This window comes from Pongo pygmaeus, chromosome 12 (assembly GCF_028885625.2).
Source record: "Pongo pygmaeus isolate AG05252 chromosome 12, NHGRI_mPonPyg2-v2.0_pri, whole genome shotgun sequence".
NCBI classification, from domain to species: Eukaryota; Metazoa; Chordata; class Mammalia; order Primates; family Hominidae; genus Pongo; species Pongo pygmaeus.
The window spans coordinates 101,301,110-101,323,029 of record NC_072385.2 but is presented as its reverse complement, the minus strand read 5'-3'; the positions used below and the strand labels follow the sequence as shown (position 1 = coordinate 101,323,029).

The 21,920-nt window shown below is 36.5% G+C and overlaps 1 protein-coding gene and 1 long non-coding RNA gene across 26 annotated transcripts in view; one reads left to right on the top strand and one right to left on the bottom strand.

Annotated features, from left to right (window-relative positions):
- The window catches only part of BIRC6 (baculoviral IAP repeat containing 6), a 258,658-nt gene that overhangs the window by 228,864 nt on the left and 7,874 nt on the right, over positions 1–21,920 (top strand). For 23 of the 25 annotated variants that reach the window (XM_054475624.2, XM_054475623.2, XM_063648841.1 and 20 more), the window contains 6 exons: positions 5,014–5,159; positions 6,132–6,242; positions 8,835–9,052; positions 10,773–10,934; positions 14,045–14,122; positions 18,410–18,598. In XM_054475624.2, coding sequence (XP_054331599.1) covers positions 5,014–5,159; positions 6,132–6,242; positions 8,835–9,052; positions 10,773–10,934; positions 14,045–14,122; positions 18,410–18,598 — 904 coding nt within the window. Of the gene's footprint in view, positions 1–1,894; positions 2,068–5,013; positions 5,160–6,131; positions 6,243–8,834; positions 9,053–10,772; positions 10,935–12,722; positions 12,828–14,044; positions 14,123–18,409; positions 18,599–21,920 lie in introns of those variants that run through there. The other 2 variants (XR_010123126.1, XR_008500630.2) reach the window with 2 other exon arrangements.
- Positions 10,923–21,920, bottom strand: part of LOC129030361 (uncharacterized) — a 28,024-nt gene continuing 17,026 nt past the window's right edge. Inside the window, exons 3-4 of the long non-coding RNA XR_008500631.1 lie at positions 20,465–20,683; positions 10,923–11,098 (exon numbers count right to left, since the gene is read on the bottom strand). This is a non-coding gene — a long non-coding RNA (uncharacterized LOC129030361). The remainder of the gene's footprint in view (positions 11,099–20,464; positions 20,684–21,920) is intronic.

Genomic DNA, 21,920 nt, shown 5'->3' with positions numbered 1-21,920 from the left:
CTGGTGAAATTCGTCTCCTGCTGGTCATTCCAGCTGGTATTATCTTAAGATGAAATTAAAATATAACCATAGTAGTTTTACTTTTGAATACATATGATACTTCATAGCTTCCTTCAAGCAGGAACAAAGACTTTTTTTAATATCTGATCTTCTGTGCAGACTTTTTCTGCTGTTCTCCAATAAGCAAAAATCATATTTAGTATAGTTGGTACTTGATGGTTTCACCAAAAATTTGAGAGATAAACTTATTGTGAATAAAAAAATCTTATTTGCTGTCAGGGCATGACACAAATGACTCTGTGTTCAGTGTAAAGTGTTCTGGATATTTAACTTCTCTTTGAACAGCATTGAAGCAAGCATCTTTTATTGCTGTTTTTCCTAGCTATCTCAAAGTTTCTTCCTAATGGAAAGTTGTTCATCATACTTTTAAATAACTGAACTCACTTGTAGAAGTACCCCACTTCCTTTTTATATACCTAAGCAATGGGAGATCACTTGATTTATGTCTTTCAAGGCATATTTTCTACCAGACTCTCTTATTTTAACCCCCATAAGCTGGATCTTCTAGCCCTTTAGTTGCTAGAAGTTCCAGCCCTCCTACTTTGATTTCTGTTGAAAAACACTCTTTTACCTCTGCTTCTCATACCTAAAAATGAAAAAGTCCTGATTTCTTAGCCAGGCAGCATTTGTTATACCCATATATTTCTTTAAACGTTTCTGTTTTTGATGGTGGTAAACAAGTTCGGTTGTTCATCAGTCTTTTTTCACACAGATAGGCAAATATTTATTTTAATATCTCTTCTTTGACTGGCTCAGTTGGGTTGTCCCTTGGTAAACGGCTGAAGCATATTATTTGTGGCAACTCTATTTAATGGTAGCATGCAGTACCTTCTGTATGTCTGGTGATGTTTAATTTGGCCTAAAAATTAGTATATTTGTGTCTAGTATAGAAATCAAAGTTTTATTTTTAAAGGCTTCTTATAACTATTTTAAGTATTCCCTTCTTTAATGCTCACTTATGCTACCAAAATATTTTTCTTTCAACATTCATTTAAATCATTCAAAATTAAACTGGTACTTCCACTTAGAGATTAAGTAAAAACAAAAGGGGATCATAGAGTTAAAAACTAAGCTTTAAATTAATCACTGAAAACATTTATTGTACAGAGATCTTTGCCCGTTTACTGGTGCATTTCAAGAATTATTTTTGTGCATCCTGGAGACACTAGAAGCAGTTTCCCACAGTAATATTTTTATTTACTCTTTCAGTTTACCTCTAATCTAAACTATAATTACTGTCAAAGAGCTTTAGAACTGAGGAGCACAATGTGATCAGTGCTTTTTGGTAAATGTAGAAGTTTCATTCTCTTATAGTTTTAGAATCTGCTTCTGCAGTGCTAATTCTTAATAGTTCTGAATCTACATTTCAGCATGTAGTCTCCAGATAACTTCTTCAAATGGCTCTCCTTTTTAAAATGTTTATTGCAACTTTGCAGTACATTTAGCTTAGATTTAGGAGTGCAAAGGGTTAAAGGGGTCTTGTTTTATCAAGGAAATAGCTGTATTAAGCTGTTTTCAGTTTATGCATTATAAAATACCATAATTCTGACATGGTGTATTTAGTCTTACTAATATTCAACTTTATTTGGGCAGTAGATACTGGTAGAGGCAGTTCAATATAATTGAATGTTGAGGTATGGGTTTGCTTTTTTGTTTTGTTTTAAGGAGAAAGATTTGCCCATTTTGCTCACATCCTACTTCAGATACGTGTCACAGAGCCAAAATTTGCTTAACTAATTAGCTATGTAGTTGGAATTCACAGCATAGTGGAAAATGTTTGCAGATAATTCTGTGCAATAGTAGAAACTTCAGTTGCTTCCTCGTATTTCTTCAGGGCAGTGATCACAACCAGATTCAACGTATGCACAAAGCAGCGGATACCATGGTAGCGGCCGTCGCTGATTGCTTTTACCATGTTGGATCCATTGTCAGTCTCAAAGACCTACTTCCAGCTAGGTGCCTTGAACTCAAATAGCTTTTCACACAGACTTCAGGATGTGAGCTAAGGTATGGCCTTTTTTCATGAGCTGGGCCTACATATGGGTTGACAGTAACCTGCAACTTTTATAGAAAAGAGACTACTGGCTATAGTTTAATGTCAGATAATGACTAGTTAGAATCATTGATAGGCAGGTAGTGTGTGTTCTTCATATATTCAAAGTATTCTCACCATTTAGAGATTTTCTTTTTTTCGGTGTGTTTTTGTCAGACTATTCAAGTAAAAATTTCTCATTAGAACCTGGTGCAAAGGTCTAATATATATCTGCTTTATGATTCAACCATTGTCTTCAATATTAAATATATATCATTTCTTTCACACATTTGGTGTAAAGAATTTTTTTAAACTTCTGAGGATTCTTGCACAATTATTTTTCTTTTACTTTTTCTTAATTACGGTAAAAAAATAAAATTTATCATCCTAACCTTGTGCACTATTTTAATAATCTCCTACTAATCTTCTTTTTAAAAGTGGATTTAGGAAATTGGCATGAATAGAGCTTGAGATTTAGAATCAGTAGTTCCAAGGGTAATCTACACACTGGGGTGGTAAATACAATAAAGACCTAAACTGGATTAATGCAGTTCACGCTCCATGCTAGAGATTCTTGTTTCATCAAAGAGAAAATAACCTTTCTGGAAAAAGCTTCACTTTCATATCTTCCTTCTCTGCAAGATATGTTTCTTTAAGTGAAATCTGTATTGAGAGTACAGTGGGTTAACTCATTGATTATAGGCTTAGGAAACTATATTTTATTATGGCTGTAATCATAACTGCTTTCTGAAACAACTTACTGTTGTTTTCTTATTCAGTGGCCCTGTTACTTAATAATTTGTCAAGACCTGGTAATAGAGAATCATTTACAACCGGGGAGGAAGAGTCCTTGTAAATTCAAAGTGGGTACTGTCAAGCAGCTTATGCACGTCTCTTCATTCTCAGTGTTTGACACTGATTGTTAATAGCTATTGACAAATGCAGAAGTTGGTAATCTGTTTGAGTTACTCTACCAGAATCATATCTTTATTAAGAAGTGACTCACTGTTAAACTACAGTCTCACCTTAATTTCATAGCTGTAAAAGACACAGTATAGTAGTTGACTCTAGCAGTAAAATTCTCTGATATTTCAGTCTTCAGACATACACTATACTCTCCTTATATATGCAAAAACATATATTCAGATACACGTACACAGACGACAGTTGATGACTGAAATGGTGTACAGTATAACATCTGCCAAGTCATTTCCTGAGTGGTAAAGGAAAGTGGTCATGTGTTGTCTGACTTCTTATAACTCAGGGAAGATAAGAAGAGAGCACAGGAAAAAAGGCAGCCATTCAGTGACATATTATACCTCTTCAGTTAAGTCAGGTGACATAAGTTTTTACCTTCTAGTTAAAGATAACTGTAGAAACTAGTTTTTGTTTACACATTGTAGGAACTAAATTCAAAACACATGCATGATACTGTTTTCATTTATTCTTCCTACCCACTTGAGTGGCTTCTTAGTTTACTGTTCATCTACCTTGAGTTAAGGATTGAATAGCTTCTGAGCAGATTTTTGTTTTTGTGACAAGGAAAGGTTCATTTGTATGTGGATGACATAGTATTATTTATTAAGGATTCTTCTTCTTCTTTTTTTTTTTTTTTTTTTTTTTGAGATGGAGTTTCACTCTTGTTGCCCAGGCTGGAGTGCAATGGCGTGATCTCGGCTCACTGCAACCTCCGCCTCCCGGGTTCAAGTGATTCTCCTGCCTCAGCCTCCCCAGTAGCTGGGATTATAGGCATGTGCCACCATGCCCAGCTAATTTTGCATTTTTAGTAGAGATGGGGTTTCTCCATGTTGTTCAGGGTGGTCTCGAACTCCCAACCTCAGGTGTTCCGCCCGCCTCGGCCTCCCAAAGTGCTGGGATTACAGGCATGAGCCACCATGCCTAGCCTATTTGTTAAGGATTCTTCTACTATCTGTTACTCTTTTTATAGTTCTCTAAGGCTCCATGACCACTTTGTGAGATAGTATTTTAATGTAATGACCAAGTCCCTTTTTAGGTAGGTATACAACTAAAAAAATAAGTGATGTATAGTTTAGATCATACCTTAGCATAAATATTTTAAACACTTTTATTTATATACAATTTTAGTTTGTTTCAAATGATCTATTTAAAGAATTATAAAGATGTAGATTTTTGAAATTCTAAGCAGTAGTGTAAAGATGTTTTATGATGTCAATAATGTGCTGAGAGTTGGAATAGAGAAAAGGAAATAATGTTTAGTTATGTTTTCAGTGACTCTTGTATTAAACTACTAGTACATTTATCTAGAAAATTTAAATAAAAATTTAATGTCCTATATACTTAAACCTTGCTGTAATATATTGTGATAACAATGTGAAATGAAATTGGGTACATTTTAGATCGTGATAGGAAATAACAGAATAATATCTTTAAAATGAATATGCCCTAAAACCTAGTGTTTCATTAAAAGATCCAGTGTATAGAAACACACTGTATTAAGACACCGGTAATGAATCTACATTTTACTCTAAAATATGGTTTTTTTTTCTTGGAAATTTAATTCGGAGTGAAATACAAATAGTATTAAAATTTAAAAACTGCTTGTGGTCCTTTAATTCTCAAATATTTTAGGTGTAGAAGTGATTGCTCTCTCTGAATATTTATAATTATGTGTGTTTTTAAAAGTGTGTCTCTGAGGACATTAGGTATCTGGGTCTTTTACAGTATGACATTTGTATAATGTCTGTCTCTTCTCTGATTTTATATTAGAAGGGAAAACCTACCCATAACTTTACTAGCCAGTGGCTTCAAAAGCAAGTTAATATAGATCATGTGTGTGACAAATGAAATGCACACACTCATTTGTATATTGATTTATGGAGGTGTTTTAGTCCTAAAATCTTAATTTTCCTTGCTTTTCTTTCCATATTAAAAAAATTCAGATCTAAAAGGGAAAATGTTAAAACAGGAGTAAAACCAGATGCGTCTGATCAAGAACCAGAAGGACTTACTCTTTTGGTACCAGACATCCAAAAGACTGCTGAGATAGTTTATGCAGCCACCACCAGTTTGCGGCAAGCAAATCAAGGTACAAAACTTTTCCTATTACACCACTTTTCGTTTGATTTAAAGATGTTTCATTTACTTACTGAAACCTGCCTTTGTCTTTTTGCTTTATGTTAATGATTTTAAAGCAAGTTCATTTACCTAAAAATTTTGTTCTCTGTTAGATTTTGTTCTTTGTCTGATTTCAATCATGTATAGTCTAATTTTAAAATATTTCTACTATATATGATTGCTAAATTTAGTAGGCTGAGAACATACATCATAAATATTTCTTCCCACTGAAATTCATGAAATTGAAAAATGCCTTTGTATTAGATAGAAAATAGTACATTAAGACTATGGGTGAGAATTTATTTTAAATTGATATTTTTGGCTGGCACAGTGACTCACGCCTTTAACCCCAGCACTTTGGGAGGACTAAGTGGGTAGATCACTTGAGCTCAGGAGTTCAAGGTTAGCTTGGGCAACATGGTGAAACCCCATCTCTACGAAATACAGGAAACATTAGGTGGGCATAATGGCGTGTGCCTGTGGTCCCGGCTACCTGGAAGGCTGAAGTGGGAGAATTACCTGAGCCTGGGAAGTTGAGGTTGCAGTTAGCTGTGATTGCACCACTGTACTCCAAGCCTGGGAGACAGAGTAATACTCTGTTTCCAGATAGATAGATAGATAGATAGATGGATGGATGGATGGATATTTTTCTATGTTAGCTGAAGAAAGTGATCTGAATTATCTATTGTTTCACTTCTGCTTTTCATAAAGATGATTATGTTTTTGCTTTATTGTTATGTTTATGTTATTGTTATGTTTATGTTGTTATTGTTATGTTTATGAAATAGAAATTTTTTATTCTCAGAGCGGTTGTAATAAGATAATTGTGAAGAAGTTGACAATTTTTTGGAATTCACAATTTAAACTCTAGAGGTGAATTGTTTTTAGTTTTATTTTTTAAAATGTATACTTATGTTATTTATCTTGAAATATTAAATAACAGAAAAAAAACTGGGTGAATACTCCAAGAAGGCGGCTATGAAACCCAAACCTTTGTCAGTATTAAAGTCACTTGAAGAAAAATATGTGGCTGTTATGAAGAAATTACAGTTTGGTAAGATGAAATTTTTGATTTGCTTAAGATCTCACTTTCCATTTTTTAACAGTGCTATTGAAATGTGTTTTAGCAAATTAAAGATTTTTAAAATTGCTTGTAACATGAATTTTACTTCATACATATCAACATTTTTTATCATCTTTGCCTCTTGAATTTATGTCTGTATTTTTAGTTATAAACTGTGACTTCAATAGAAGGCCTGTAAGAGCCTAGAAAAAATAAAATCCAAGCCAAGTGTCTACAAAACAGGCAGAAAATGTTTTTCCTTATTTACCTCTTCATTTCTGTACATCCTGGCCTGAAGGAAGCCAAGACCCAGAACTTTGAACTAAGTCTGTTAGTCTTGCCATTTTAGATTTCCTTGCAATTCACCTTTAGAAAATGTAGTTACACATAGTTCAGTTCTAGCTTTTCCCATTCCAAAACTCTTGACAAGTAAGAACTGGCAAAAAGATTATATCAGTATCCTTTATATGGTACTGATTTATGAGAAAACACATACCAAATTTTGATGACTATTATTAATTATTATTGTCTATGCTGCTTTTTCATCCTTGAGAAACAACCTAAAAATCTTGGACTATTTTTTTAAATGCTAAAGTAGGATTCAGAAAACAGATTTGTGTCATATTGTCTTTGAAACCTCATTATAAATCGTTTAGCTTTTGCTCTACTTACTTTCAGGTTTGTCATAAAGAGCACGAGATAATATATATGAAAGCGATTTATACTTTTGTTAAGAGTTTTGGTCAATGTCTAATGATATTACAGCCTTTTGCCTGACTCAGCTTGGCAATCTAGTCTGTTAACTTCACTCTAAGTAATAATATTAACTTGGTTGTTAAATAATAAATATTTTATTGAATTTATTATTTTATTGAAAATTCCTTTGTGTATTAAAGTACTGAAACCAAATACTTGATTTCATTTATATGAATTTAATTAACAATTACCAAGGTTTTTTATGGCTTGTTATTTTATCAAATAGTTCTATATTATATATTGTCACATAAATTACCCCTATAACTTATTTGCTTTAAAAAACTGACCTGGCCGGACATGGTGGCTCACACCTATAATCCAGCACTTTAGGAGGCCGAGGTGGGCGGTCACGAGGTCTGGAGTTTGAGACCAGCATGGCCAACATGGTGTAACTCCATCTCTATTAAAAATACAAAAATTAGCTGGGCGTGGTGGCAGGCGCCTGTAATCCCAGCTACTCAGGAAGCTGAGGCAGGATAATCATTTGAACCTGGAAGGTGGAGGTTGCAGTGAGCCGAGACACTCCAATCTGGGCGACAGAGCAAGTCTCCATCTCAAAAAAAAAAAAAAAAAACACACAAAAAACCTGACCTTTATTATCTCACTCTTTACATGGGTCAGGAATTCAGAAAAAGCCATAGTGCCTGTTAGTGCCTGTTATGACCTTGTCTTAGAAAGTGTACACCATCACTCACTAAGTCCAGCCAACACTCAAGGGGAGGGGAAGACTGTCAGAAAAGTTTCCAGACATATGTTTGTGTGTTTCTGTTGGACATAAATATTTTATTGGGCTTTAGATTTCATTCCACTTCCTGGATCATCAAAAATATGTCAGCTAATGGCTTTTAAAAATATATGGCAGTGTTCTTGTACTTGAAGGCATTTAGTCACATTTCATATCTACAAATTCTTTAACTAGTTCTTTCAATCCAGAAAGTTTCATTTCATGTATATGAATGTGTTTATGGATCCTTATGTGTGAGAGATTCTGGTTTAAAGTTACTACCTGTCAGAAATTTAGAATCATATGTCCAGACCCCTTCATTAATGTTAGCTAGCTAGAAGAGTTCTCTCATACTACATAAAATCATAAACTCTCCAAGTATGTGACTTTAAACATAATCAAGTTTGCTCCCCATTGGCTTTCAAAATAAGTCTGAAAACATACAAGTTTTCAGTTGATGCTTTTATAAGAAACTGCATTTTTAACCATATGTATCAAACATTTTCTAATATCATTCTTTTACAACTTGATACTTACTAACTGCCTGAAATTCCGTAATATGATTGGCTGCCATTTGTTTAACCAGTAAGTGGAACTTTAGATTGTTTCCAGTATTTAAATATCATATGCAGCATCTCAATGGCTTTCATTGCCTGTAAATATTTGTGCATATCCAGGATTAATTCTATAGGACAAATTAACAGAAGAGAAATTGTTGATTAAAACAGGCTGTGCGTGTTTTATCAGGTAGCCATTGTCTTTGATTGAATCATTTAATAAAATCTTTTGAGTTAATAGACCCTGTCCTCTATATGATATAAAATTTTCCCACTGGGCATAGTAATGGGCCCATTTCTTGCATCTGTTAGATTGTTTTTTATAAACGTTAAAGAAAATGTATCCCTATAGCATGTGAAAGACAAGAGTCCATCCCTCTAGCAGTGCTAATATATAGGTGTTATGTAAACATTTACACTTTTGCTATTCTTCCATGGTTGGAAGTTCTCTCCAGTTGAGTGGGAGAAGGACTATGATTGTTTGTGATTTTTGTCATTATAACAATTTTTTCCAGTTCTGGGTTTTATTTTTTCTTCTCCTTTTAGATACATTTGAAATGGTTTCTGAAGATGAAGATGGGAAATTGGGATTTAAAGTCAATTACCACTACATGTCTCAGGTGAAAAATGCTAATGATGCGAACAGTGCTGCCAGAGCTCGCCGCCTTGCCCAGGAAGCTGTGACACTTTCAACCTCACTGCCTCTGTCTTCATCCTCTAGTGTGTTTGTACGCTGTGATGAGGAACGACTTGACATCATGAAGGTAAAAAATAATGATAATAAAGCACTCTCCCTTATCTCCTTGGCTCATCTAATTACTCAAATATTTATACAAAACTAGAAATATTATACAAATAAATTATACAAAACACTAGAAATTTTGGTGACCATTTTTAGACGGCAGTGAAAGGAGCCTCCCCCACCCCCACTTCCTTTTTTTTTTTTTTTTTTGGTGACAGGGTCTCACTCTTGCCCAAGCTGGAGTACAGTGATGTGATCACAGCTCACTGCAGCCTCCAGAAAGAGCCTTTTCTAATGTTAGTTCAGAGTGTGTGGATCACACTGCTGTTGCAAAAAAAATTTTAGAAAATATCAAAAGAGCCATCGTCCTTGAGCAAAGATTGTGTGAAGCTGGTCACAATATCAAAGGATTTAATGCTGATCAGTTAAAAAATGTTACAGGATTTCCATTTTGTCGTCTAAGATACTTCTCTCATGTTTTTTAGTGTCACTCTTCAAAACTTACTCATTTTTTGTTTTTTCTAGGAAATTTATGTTTTTTAAAATTCCTAAGATCTGTGAATTATAGGTAATACAATAATATATAATCTCTACTTTTATGTTTAACACGTGATAATCCAGCCTTAAATTCTAAGAGTCTGCTGCATCAAGAAAATGTTAAACATTTAACCTGAAAAAGAAAACTTTCTTTATATTTATGATTTAATTCATGGCTTAAACATTCTGTCTTCCATAGATACACAGATAAAACTATTGGCCCATTGACTTGTGGAAAGTTTTATTTGTTTGCTTGATCCTTTTGATTTTTTGGATAGGCTCATGCCTGTAATCCCAGCACTTTGGGAGGCCGAGGTAGGCAGATCACTTGAGGTCAAGAGTTCCAGACCAGCCTGGCCAACATGGTGAAACCCCATCTCTACTAAAAATAAAAAAATTAGCTGGCTGTGGTGGCAGGCACCTATAATCCCAGTACTTGGCAGGCTGTGTCTGGGGAATTGCTTGAACCTGGGAGGTGGAGGTTACAGTGAGCTGAGATCTCACCACTGCACTCCAGCCTGGGCAGCGGAGTGAAACTCCATCTCATACAGGCATTTTGGGAGGCCAAGGTGGGCAGATCAGTTGAGGTCAGGAGTTCAAGAACAGCCTGGCTGATATGGTGAAACCTCATCTCTACTAAAAATACAAAAATTAGCTGGGCGTGGTGGTGCATGCCTGTAATCCCAGCTACTCGGGAGGCTGAGGCAGGAGAAATGCTTGAACCCAGGAGGTGGAGGTTGCAGTGAGCCGAGATCACACCACTGGACTCCAGCCTGGGCCACAGAGTGAGACTGTCTAAAAAAAAAAAGCTGGTCTTATTTTGGCCAGGCACAGTGGCTCAAACCTGTAATCCCAGCGCTTAGGGAGGCCTACGCAAGCGGATCACTTGAGGCTAGGAGTTTGAGACCTGCCTGGACAACATGGGGAAACCTGGTCTCTACTAAAAATACAAAAATTAACCAGGCATGTTCACAGGCGCCTGTGATCCCAGCTATTCAGGAGGCTGAGACAGGAGTATTGCTTGAACTCAGGAGGCGGAGGTTGCAGTGAGCCGAGATCGCGCCACTGCACTCCAGCCTGGGCGACAGGGTGGGACTCCATCTCCAAAAACGAAGGTTGTTCTTATTTCATGTTGGATTGTATTTTTCTAAATATCAGTGTTTAGGAATATTAACATAGACTTTTGTATGTTTATATATATCCAGGTTCTAATAACTGGTCCAGCGGACACCCCTTATGCAAATGGCTGCTTTGAGTTTGATGTGTATTTTCCTCAAGATTATCCCAGTTCACCCCCTCTTGTGAATCTAGAGACAACTGGTGGTCATAGCGTGCGATTCAATCCAAACCTTTATAATGATGGCAAGGTAATTTAATTGCAATTTTTTGTTTCAGATGCCAATGATTGTATACAAAGTTTCTTTGTAATTTGAAGAAAAATTTTGTTTTAGTTGTCTGCTAAGAGGGCATGGGTTTCTTTGTACTTCTCTTCCCTACATCCAGATTAGCTTAAGGAACAGAAGAGAAGGAACTGAAAAGAGCAGAAACAGTTAAGTGTTAATTAAGAAGCACTTACAGTCTTAAGAAGTTACTCAGGGACTTAACGTAAAGTTCTATGATACATGCTAATATGAACTTATTTTAAGGTGTACCTTATATTTAAGTGTTTTTACATTTTCTTGTATTAAAAGTAGGAAGATGCATTCCCATTTACAAAAAAGCTGACCAAAAGACATAATAAAAATCATCTCATATGACCATAAACCTTTTAAAATTAGATTTAAGAGAGTAATCTATTTTTCAGAGGTATTTTGGATACTTTGATAGAATTTCAATGGTAAATTCTGTGCTGAGTATTCAATGTTTTAAAATCTAGAAGAGAAGAATTTCAAAAGGTACAGCCTGCCTCAGATATGTGGTTGCAAATTATCATTAGCTCAAATCATAAAACTAGAATTAGTGTTTTGGATTTGTTGCAAAAGATTTGACCAGAGGCAGAACTTTCTTTGGAAGAACAAAGAACAGGTTTTCTATAACTGAGTAGGGATGAGGAAATAGTAACGTTGACTTTACTTGAGACACTGGAACTTGAATAGAGTGTAAGTGTAAAATATTAAGATGTATTTAAGAAAATAATTCTCAAGGCTTCATTGCATAGAGAAGAGGGTAAGGGCTTGGGAATCTTAAATTAATGGTCTTTTACCATCATACTTACCTATGTGTTCCATGATACATACAATTGTGGACTTATTTTTAAAGTTTACACACTGTTAGCATTTAACCTTAGGTCCTATATCTAGAGATAGGTATGAGGCTACATATCTGCCATTGTTAGTCCCAAGAATGCTCTAAAGCAGGGCTGTCCAATGTTTTGGCTTCCCTGGGCCACTTTGGAAGAAGAATAATTGTCTTGGGCCACACGAAAATTCGCTAACACAAACAATATAGCTAATGAGCTTTAAAAAAAAATAGCAAAAAAATCTCATAATATTTTTTAAAACTTTATGATTTTGTTTTCGGCTGCATTCAAAGCCATCCTGGGCTGCATGTGGCCTGCCGGTTGCACAAGCTTGCACTAAAGGTCAAATGGTATATGTATGACAGCACTTTGAATAATACACAAGACTTTACAGATACAACTCTTTTTAAATTATTAATCAACTACCTGTTGAATGAATTAACGTATTTTGCGTTCTTGCTTTCACAGAGCATTGAAAGAGTAGTAAGGAGACAGACCTTTCTGCATTTACAAGAACCACCTACGCCAGGCGTGGTGGCTCACGCCTATAATCCCAGCGCTTTGGGAGGCTGAGGCAGGTGGATCACCTGAGGTCGGGAGTTTTAGACCAGCCTGACCAACATGGAGAAACCCCATCTCTACTAAAAATACAAAATTAGCTGGGCGTGGTGGCACATGCCTGTAATCCCAGCTACTTGGGAGGCTGAGGCAGGAGAAGTGCTTGAACCCGGGAGGTGGAGGTTGCGGTGAGCCCAGATTGCGCCATTGCACTCCAGCCTGGGCTACGGGAGTGAAATTCTGTCTAAAAAAAAAAAAAAAAAAGAACCACCTATTATCCAAATCTGTTGGCCATTATATAAAATTATAAAATTATTAAAAGTGTACAAAATCTGATGAGTATATTTTATGTTGATAGAATATATGCCAGAAGAACACATGTGATATGGCCCGGTTTTATTTTTATTACAAGAGTAGTTACAGGTGCAGATTAAGTGTCCCCAGTTCTCTTCCTGCTAAGTGAGTAAGTATCTAATGTTATCTTTAAGTATATTTTGAGGAACCCTGGGAAGCCTGAATACTCTTTTAGGGGGTCTGTTTGTGTGAGGCTAGATTTGATCCATATACTTGAATCAAAGGAGTATATTGCAACTAGTTGAATGTAGAGGCAGATAATTAAATCAGGGTCTCTTCTGTTAAGCTATTTTGCATTTTCAGAATTTAGAAAGAAATACACAAAAATATAAAATAGTACCACTTTTATTAAAAATAGTTATTTTAGTAAAAATAGAACTAGCATATGATCTATCAGTCCCACTATTGAATATATATCCAAGGGAAATAAATCAGAATCTTGAAGAGATATTTGCACTGCTGTTTATTGCAGCACCGTACAGAATAGCCAAGATACAGAATCAACTTTGCGGTCATCAACAGGTGAATGGATAAAGAAAACGTGGTTATACACAGTGGAATACTATTCAGCCATGAAAAGGATGAGATCGTTTCTTTCATAGCAACATAGATGAGCCTGGTGGGACATTATGTTAAGTGAAATACATCAAACATTGAAAGATAAATACTGCATGTTCTCACTCATGTAGAAGCTTAAAAAATTGATCTCAATCAACGTGGAGAGTAGAATAGTGGTACTAAAGGCTGGGAAGGAAAGGTAGAGAGGAAGGAATAGGGAGAGGTTGGTTAATGGATACACAATTACAACTAGATAGGAGGAATAGGTTCTGTTGTTGTATAGCACAGTAGGGTGACTATAGTAAATAAAAATTGTATTTTGTCAAACAGCTAGAAGAGAGGTTGTTGAATGTTACCAACACTCAAAGGTTTGAGGTGATGGATACAATAATTACCCTATTTTGATCATTACACATTGTATACACATATTGAAATATCACACTGTACCCCATAAATATGTACAACTATATGCTAATTAAAAATATTTTGCTTTTAAAATAATTTAGTTTTCATTAAAATGTTATTTGTGTTGACATATAATAGGTGCTGGTCTGTTTTGCATTATGAAAAAGTTATAATGCCACACAAATTTGAATCACATCTGAAGATGCCAATTTGTTTTAACAGACAACCCTTAGGGTTTTGTCTGGGGGACATATAAAACTGAGATATTTTGACATGATAGCATTTTGTTTTTACTTCTCGTTATGACGGTTTGTTTTTAAGCACTCTTTTTTCAATTCTGTTTATGCTTTTTTCCTTCGTCAGGTTTGTTTAAGCATCTTAAACACGTGGCATGGAAGACCGGAAGAGAAGTGGAATCCTCAGACCTCAAGCTTTTTGCAAGTAAACAAAATTTCTCTGACATTTTCACTTGAGAAATAAAGAACTGTGTAGTATTTTTAAAAATTTTTAGTGACCAATAATAAATATAATAAACCTAAAAAAAGATAGATTACTAGGAAATGCATATTAAATAGCTTATAGGTGAGAAGTTAGCATAGTGGAGTCTCATCTTATACGTAATCTAAAATCTCCAGTTGGGGCATAAAACAAAAATTGAGTTTAGCCAAAACTCCCATCAAAAAAAATTCCAGGCCAGGCGCAGTGCCCACCGTTACCAGTGTTTCTTGATTTCTGTTCCTGAACAGATTATGAGAGCCTCTTACTGTTGTGCAGATGCTAACATGAAGCTAAAAAGGAGAGGGGGCACAGGTGTCTTGGCACAGCACTTTGGGAGGCTGAGATGGGTGGATCATTTGAGGTCAGGAGTTCGAGACCAGCATGGCCAACGTGGTAAGACCCCCATCTCTACTAAAAATACAAAATACAATTAGCCAGACGAGGTGGTGTGTGCCTATAATCCCAGCTACTAGGAGGCTGAGGTAGGAGAATCGCTGGAACCCGGGAGGAGGAGATTGCAGTGAGCCGAGATCACGGCACTGTACTCTAGCCTGGGTGACAAAGGGAGACTCTATCTAAAAAATAAAAATCAATACATAAAAATGAAAGGGACAGTAAATTTGGCTTGTGAATAAAAGTCTTTACTCTGAAAATATCAACAAATTGACTCAAATCAGTGAGCCTACATTATGGATTAAAAAAATTATTACATCAATATAAATATATGTATATATATCATATATACTGTATGTTTTTATGTTAATTACCAATTGATTTTCAACTCAGATTCTAAGGAAACACTTTAGCTTGGTATAAGTAAAATAAATACTACTTTTTGGTTTGATCCAAATAGCTTTTTAAGTGAAGTTCTGTTGATCAGACAGTTCATGCTGGCTGCTTTTTTGCATGCCTCTAATATATTTATAGAAATTATTTTTAGTGTAGAATTGATTTTGTTCCGTATTTTAAAGTTTATTTAATTCTCTCATTCATCCTGTAACACAAGTAGATCTTACGCCCCGTTTACAGATGATGAAAATATAGGTTCTAAATGTACAGATAACTTTACTGTGATCCCTATGACTTCACATACTGTACACTGTTTCTCAGGCCTAAAGTTTTATTTTATAATACTGAAAATCAGATTTTTTTAAAAGAGGAAATCCTTCATGCCAAGGGTTTACTGTTTCTCTGCTTATTTCCTGCCTACAGTAAAATGTAATGTGCATTAAAATGACTGTGTCCAGTTCAGACAATCCAGTGGTCCAGAAATTCCCTAAAATATGTATTATAGCTATTAAATAGCTAAGTTCACTATTGAAAAATAAAGTGGCATTTATACTCTTCCAAAAAGGTGATGTCTGCTGGGCCACCCAGTGGTAAGAGAACCCATGTCATAAAGTATTTTTTGAATTTAATTGCAGAAAGTATTGATCTCCGATAATGAATCTTTTGTTGTTATTCTTATCAAATACAAACTTTATATTTTTCTCTCTTAGCAGACAATAAATTATAGCCACATTTATTTCTCAGATGTAATTTTTTGTTTCTTTTTTCTGGTACACAAAACACTCATTCTTTTTTGTTTAACTTTTATTTTAGGTTCAGGGGTTCCACTGCCCGTTTGTTATATAGGTAAACTCACGTCACAAGGGTTTGCTATACAGATTATTTTGTCACCCTGGTACTAAGCGTAGTATGCAATAGTTATTTTTTTCTTTTTTCTTTTTCTTTTTCTTTTTCTTTTCTTTTCTTTTCTTTTTTTTTTTTTTTTTTTTTTGAGACAGGGTCTCACTCTGTGGCCCAGGCTGGGCACAACCTTGGCCTACTACAACCTCTGCGTCTCGGGTTCAAGCTGTCCTTCCACCTTAGCCTTCTGAGTAGCTGAGATCACAGACACGCACCACCACACCCGGCTAATTTTTGTATTTTTAGTAGAGACAGGGTTTCACCATGTTGACCAGGATGGCCTCGAGCCCCTGATCTCAAGTGATCTGTCTGCCTCAGCCTCCCAAAGTGTTAGGATTACAGGCGTTAGCCAACGTGCCCAGCCAGTAGTTATTTTTTCTGATCTTTTCCCTCTTCCCACCTTTCACCATCAAATAGGCCCCAGCGTCTGCAAAACATTTTATGCTTCCTTTAGTGGTTTTGCTTTGCTGTTTTAAACAAAATAGGCTGTGAATCTAAAGTAATTTTTAAATTACTATAACTGCCTGAGATCTATAAAACCATATTGTGTCTCAGAGGAGATGAGGTTAAATAAATAGAGTCTTTTTTAATAAATTTGTAATGAATATTTAATTTCTTTCTGTGCTTTGGTACAAAAATGCAATTATACCCTACTTATATTAACAGAAGAGGACAATTATTTAAAAGGGAAGAGGACAGTAACTAATAACTATGCCTTTGAAAGTTATCTCAGAAGTGTCAGTAAACGTGAGATGTCTGGCCGGGCGAGGTGACTCTTGCCTGTAATTTCAGCACTTTGGGAGGCAGGCAGATCACTTGAGGCCTGGAGTTCAACAACAGACTGGCCAATATGGAGATACCCCATCTCTACTAAAAATACAAAAATTAGCGGGATGGGGTCACGGGCACCTATAACCCCAGCTACTTGGGAGGCTAAGGCAGAAGAATCGCTTGAACCTGGGAGGCAGAGGTTGCAGTGAGCTGAGATCGCACCACTGCACTCCAGCCTGGGCAACAGAGCAAAAATAAATAAAAATTAAAAATATGAGATCTTTGTCTCAGAAATAATATGAATTAAAGTTTTTCCCATAGTTGACCTTGGCATCAGTATGGTCACTTTCTATTTTGGGTCAAATATGTTACTTTCAAGTACTCATTTTTAAAGTTCTCTTTAACTTTGACTTATAAGATGCATATCCATGGGACTGTTTAATCGTTGCGCCTAACAAAAGTGTAATTGCTGTTCTTTTTCATTTATGAATTGGGTAGATAATATCTGATGTTTTCCTGCTTTCAAAGATGTTACTTTATTGACTTCTATAGATATATTAACTGGAAATACTGTATTCGCTAGAAATCACCTCTCTTAATATATGTTACATCTGGGACAAGCCTTCTGGTAAATAAGTGGTGGTTTGGAAGTGGTCTTAGAACCATAAGACAATCTTGTCGATCAGAATTTCTGGCCGGGTATGATGGCTCAGACCTGTAATCTCAGCACTTTGGGAGGCCAAGGTGGGCGGATCACCTGAGGTCAGAAGTTCGAGACCAGCCTGGCCAACATGGCAAAATCCCATCTCTACTAAAAATTCAAAAAAAAGTTAGTCGGGCTTGGTGACGCAAGCCTATAGTCCCAGCTACTTGAGAGGCTGAGGAAGGAGAATCACTTGGACCCAGGAGACGGAGGTTGCAGTGAACCAAGATCGTACCATTGCACTGCAGCCTGGGCAACAGAGCAAGACTCCGTCTCAAAGAAATAAATAAGAATTTCTAATAAGGTTTTTGTGATACTGTAGCAGTTAATTGTCCTTGGAATAAAAATTTAAAATGGTCTCAAGCATAGTTTTTTTATAAGTGAGTATTGTTAAGAGTGCATGGCTAGGCCGGGCACGGTGGCTGACACCTGTAATCCCAGCACCTTGGGAGGCCGAGGCAGGCAGATCACCTGAAGTCAGGAGTTCAAAACCAGCCTGGCCAACATAATGAAACCCCGTCTCTACTAAAAATACAAAAACTAGTCGGGTGTGGTGGCAGGCATCTGTAATCCCAGCTACTCAGGAGGCTGAGACAGGAGAATCGCTTGAATCTGGGAGGCGGAGGTTGCAGGAAGCCAAGATCATGCCATTGTACTCCAGCCTGGGTGACAAGAGTGAAACTCAGTCTTATTAAAAAAAAAAAAAAAAAGAGTACATGGCTAGCTTTATGCTCCTTAAGAACAGTTTGAGCAGAATGTTGTTATGAGTTGTTTACAAACAAAATTTTTTTAGCATTTTTTGGAAATAGATTCTTCATATCTATTATTATTCAAGAATTCAAGAGTAAAAACAGATGTGTAAGTATTACTTATGGCTCTATCGTGCCTAATTTTATTTTGCTTTTATAATGAAATATTTCAATGTTATAATCATAAACGTTGATTTTATTGTGATAGAAATTTGTGGAAACACATATTAAAGAAGAGTCTTTGTGGATAAAGCAGGATATCAGTTAACCCACAGTAAAAATGTCCCATCATAGCTGTTCTTTTCCTTTATTCTTTAGGTGTTGGTGTCTGTCCAGTCCCTTATATTAGTAGCTGAGCCTTATTTTAATGAACCAGGATACGAACGGTCTAGAGGCACTCCCAGTGGCACACAGAGTTCTCGAGAATATGATGGAAACATTCGACAAGCAACAGTTAAGTGGGCAATGCTAGAACAAATCAGAAACCCTTCACCATGTTTTAAAGAGGTATGTTCAATAAAATTAGTGAAATACTTTGTTAAAGACATTTTACAATATAGGCTGGGCACGGTGGCTCATGCCTGTAATCTGAGCACTTTGGGAGGTCAAGGCAGGTGGATCACTTGAGATCAGGAGTTTGAGACCAGCCTGGCCAATATGGCGAAATCCCATTTCTACTTAAAAACAGAAAAAGATAAATTAGCCAGGCGTGGTGGCAGGTGCCTGTAATCTCAGCTACTTGGAACGTGAGGTTGAACCTGGGAGGCGGAAGTTGCAGAGCGCTGAGATTGCACCACTGCACTCCAGCCTGGGTGACAGCAGAGCAAGACTCCATCTCAAAAAAAAAAAAAAAAGACATTTTACAATATACTTTATTAGTATTATATTTGCCTTTATATGTATCTAGTATATGAAACTGTAGGTTTTACAGTTAATCCCAAAGATCATTAATAAGTCTGGACAATATAGCAAGACCCCATCTCTGCAAAAAGTTTAAAAATTTAGCTGGGCATGGTGACACCTGTAGTCTTAGATACTCAGTGGGCTAAGGCAGGAGGTTTGCCTGAGCCCACGAGTTTGAGGCTGCAGTAAGCTGTGTTCACATCACTGCACTCCAGCCTAGGTGACAGAGTCTCAGAAAAAAAAAAAAAAAATGGTAGTAGATAGTACAGATGAAGTATAAAACCATCTATATTCTAAAAGACATCTGACTAAATTTTTGAGAAGTTTTTTTCCTTTCCTTTTCCTCTCCTCTCCCTCCGCTCTCCTTTCCTTTCCTCCTGTCCCATCCCGTTTTGTTCTCATTGCCCAGGCTGTAGTGCAATGGCATGATCTTGGCTCGCTGCAACCTCCACCTCCCAAGTTCAAGCGATTCTCCTGCCTCAGCCTCCCAAGTAGCTGGGATTACAGGCATGTGGCACCACGCCTGGCTAATTTTTTTGTATTTTTAGTAGAGACGGGGTTTCACCATGTTGGCCAGGCTGGTCTCGAACTCCTGACCTCAGGTGATCCACCTGCCTTGGCCTCCCAAAGTGCTGGGACTACAAGCGTGAGCCACCGCCCCTGGCCTGTTCTTTATTTTTATTAGTTACCATTCTGCTAGCAAACTCTCTAAATATGTTTCTGAAATATTTCTCATAGAATTGTTTTTTATTGAAGATGGTTTCTAAATTTGTCTTGCAAATGGAAATTTTGCCCTTATTCTAATGTGTATATATAAGGAGAATGCCATTTCTTTTTTTTATTTTTTTGAGACAGGACTTGGCTCTGTTGCCCATGCTGGAATACAGTGGTGGAATCTCAGCTTACTGCACCCTCCGCCTCCCCGGTTCAAGTGATTCTGGTGCCTCAGCCTCCCGAGTAGCTGGGACTGTATGCGCATACCACCACAACTGGCTAATTTTTTTGTATTTTTTAGTAGAGACCAGTTTTCACCATGTTGGCCAGGCTGGTCTTGAATGCCTGACCTCAGGTGATCCGCCCGCCTCGGCCTTCCAGAGTGTTGGAATTACAGGTGTGAGCCACTGCGCCTGGCCATGTTTCCTTTTCTTTAGGAAAAAAATTGGATGATATGAGTTTCCAAAACTTGTGTTAATACACTGAAGTGGTTTTTTTCACGTCATCCTGAAATGTGGCTGTGGCTGTGTGTGTGTGTGTGTGTGTGTGTAGCTCTTTGCCTGTGATTAGTTGTCTCTCCATAGTATGCCTAAATAATTATACTTTTCACCTGCTATACCAAATGACGTTAGCATCACAACTTGCTGTGATTGTGTCCAGAAACATTTTTCTTTCTTAAAATTGTTTCACTTGATCATTAATTTCTTAAATTGTGCTGGAAAGTTAACATTTTAGAGGAAAAAATGGTATATTTACCTGATATAAAATTGATCTTTAATATAACTATGCAGATGTTCTGCATGAATACTGTGAAGCCACCTCCATCAGATAGCACTGATGAATATTTCTTTTTCTTTGGCTTTTGCTGTTACTGAGTAAATTTATATTCCAGTGTCCTTTGAATGACAAAGTTGGATACTTTACTTTTGCAAAGATCGCGCCATGGCACTCCAGCCTGGGCAGCACGGTGAGACTCTGTCTCAAAAAAAAAAAAAGTAATTTGTTTTATGCATATCATTTTTTTCAGGAAGGATAAACACAGGGAACTCAGAGAAGGGGATGACTTTTACAAAAAGCAAATATGTATAATTTGAGACAATCACCTTTCTCATTCTTTAGAACCTATCTTGCATTAAAGGGGCCACTCCTTGGCCATGTGTGCTTTCCCAGTTTTCCTAATCAAATGCCACTCGCTACTCTGAATGCCCTGGGCTTTTTGCTTTTGTTTATTGTTGTTCTTTAAAATATATTTTTCTGGTACACTCACCTCCCATCTGATTCTGTTGTTATCATTGTTCTTCATTTAAAGCTGTGTCATATTACTTCTGTATCCCAGAGGCTTCAAACCCAATAACTATTAAATGTGGTGGGATCGTATTGCTGTTTGACATTCATTCCCAGAGCTTTCTAGTGATTTTCCCTTTGTAGGTTTGATTGTCTGTTCTTTAGGGCAGACATGCTCCCTGGGCAATGCTCAACCAGAATACAGAGCAATGTTTCCAAATTGATAATTGTTTTCTAATTTAAATTTGTCAGAAATAGACTCTTACTACTATATGTTGGTAGAAATTTTACTCAGTTTTTCAAAGATAGAATTTAAAAATCGCAAATGTAAACCACAGTAATAATAAGGAAATTTAACTTCCTAAAATAAAATCCTATCTATAAATGAAACAGAAGATAAAATTAAGCAAGTAAGAATAAAATTAAGCAAGTAAGAATAGTGCCATTTCTGGAGGATCCATTTCTGGGGATTTCTGTGTGAATGCCTTTGGCATTTAGAATATACTTATCTAGGTGTTCTTTGAGTTATCTTTTAAAGGCAGAAATTTCTCTGTTGTCAATACTTTTTAAATCTTTTCTCCTGGTTACTTATTTATTAGCATTTGCCTTCTGAATATATTGTATCATATGTGTCTTGTGGTCTCTGGACAGGATTAATTTTCCAAGTGTCTGACCACAATTGTACACTCTTTTCTGCTATAAATTTCTTTTCTCTTTTTTCCCCTCCCCTCCCCTTCTCTCTTCTTTTCTTTTCTTTTTGATGGAGTCTTGCTCTGTCGCCCAGGCTGGAGTGCATTGGCGGGATCTCAGTTCACTGCAACCTCTGCCTCCTGGGTTCAAGCAATTCTCCTGCCTCAGCCTACCAAGTAGCTGGCACTATAGGTGCCTGCCACCATGCCCGGCTAATTTTTGTATTTTTAGTTTCACC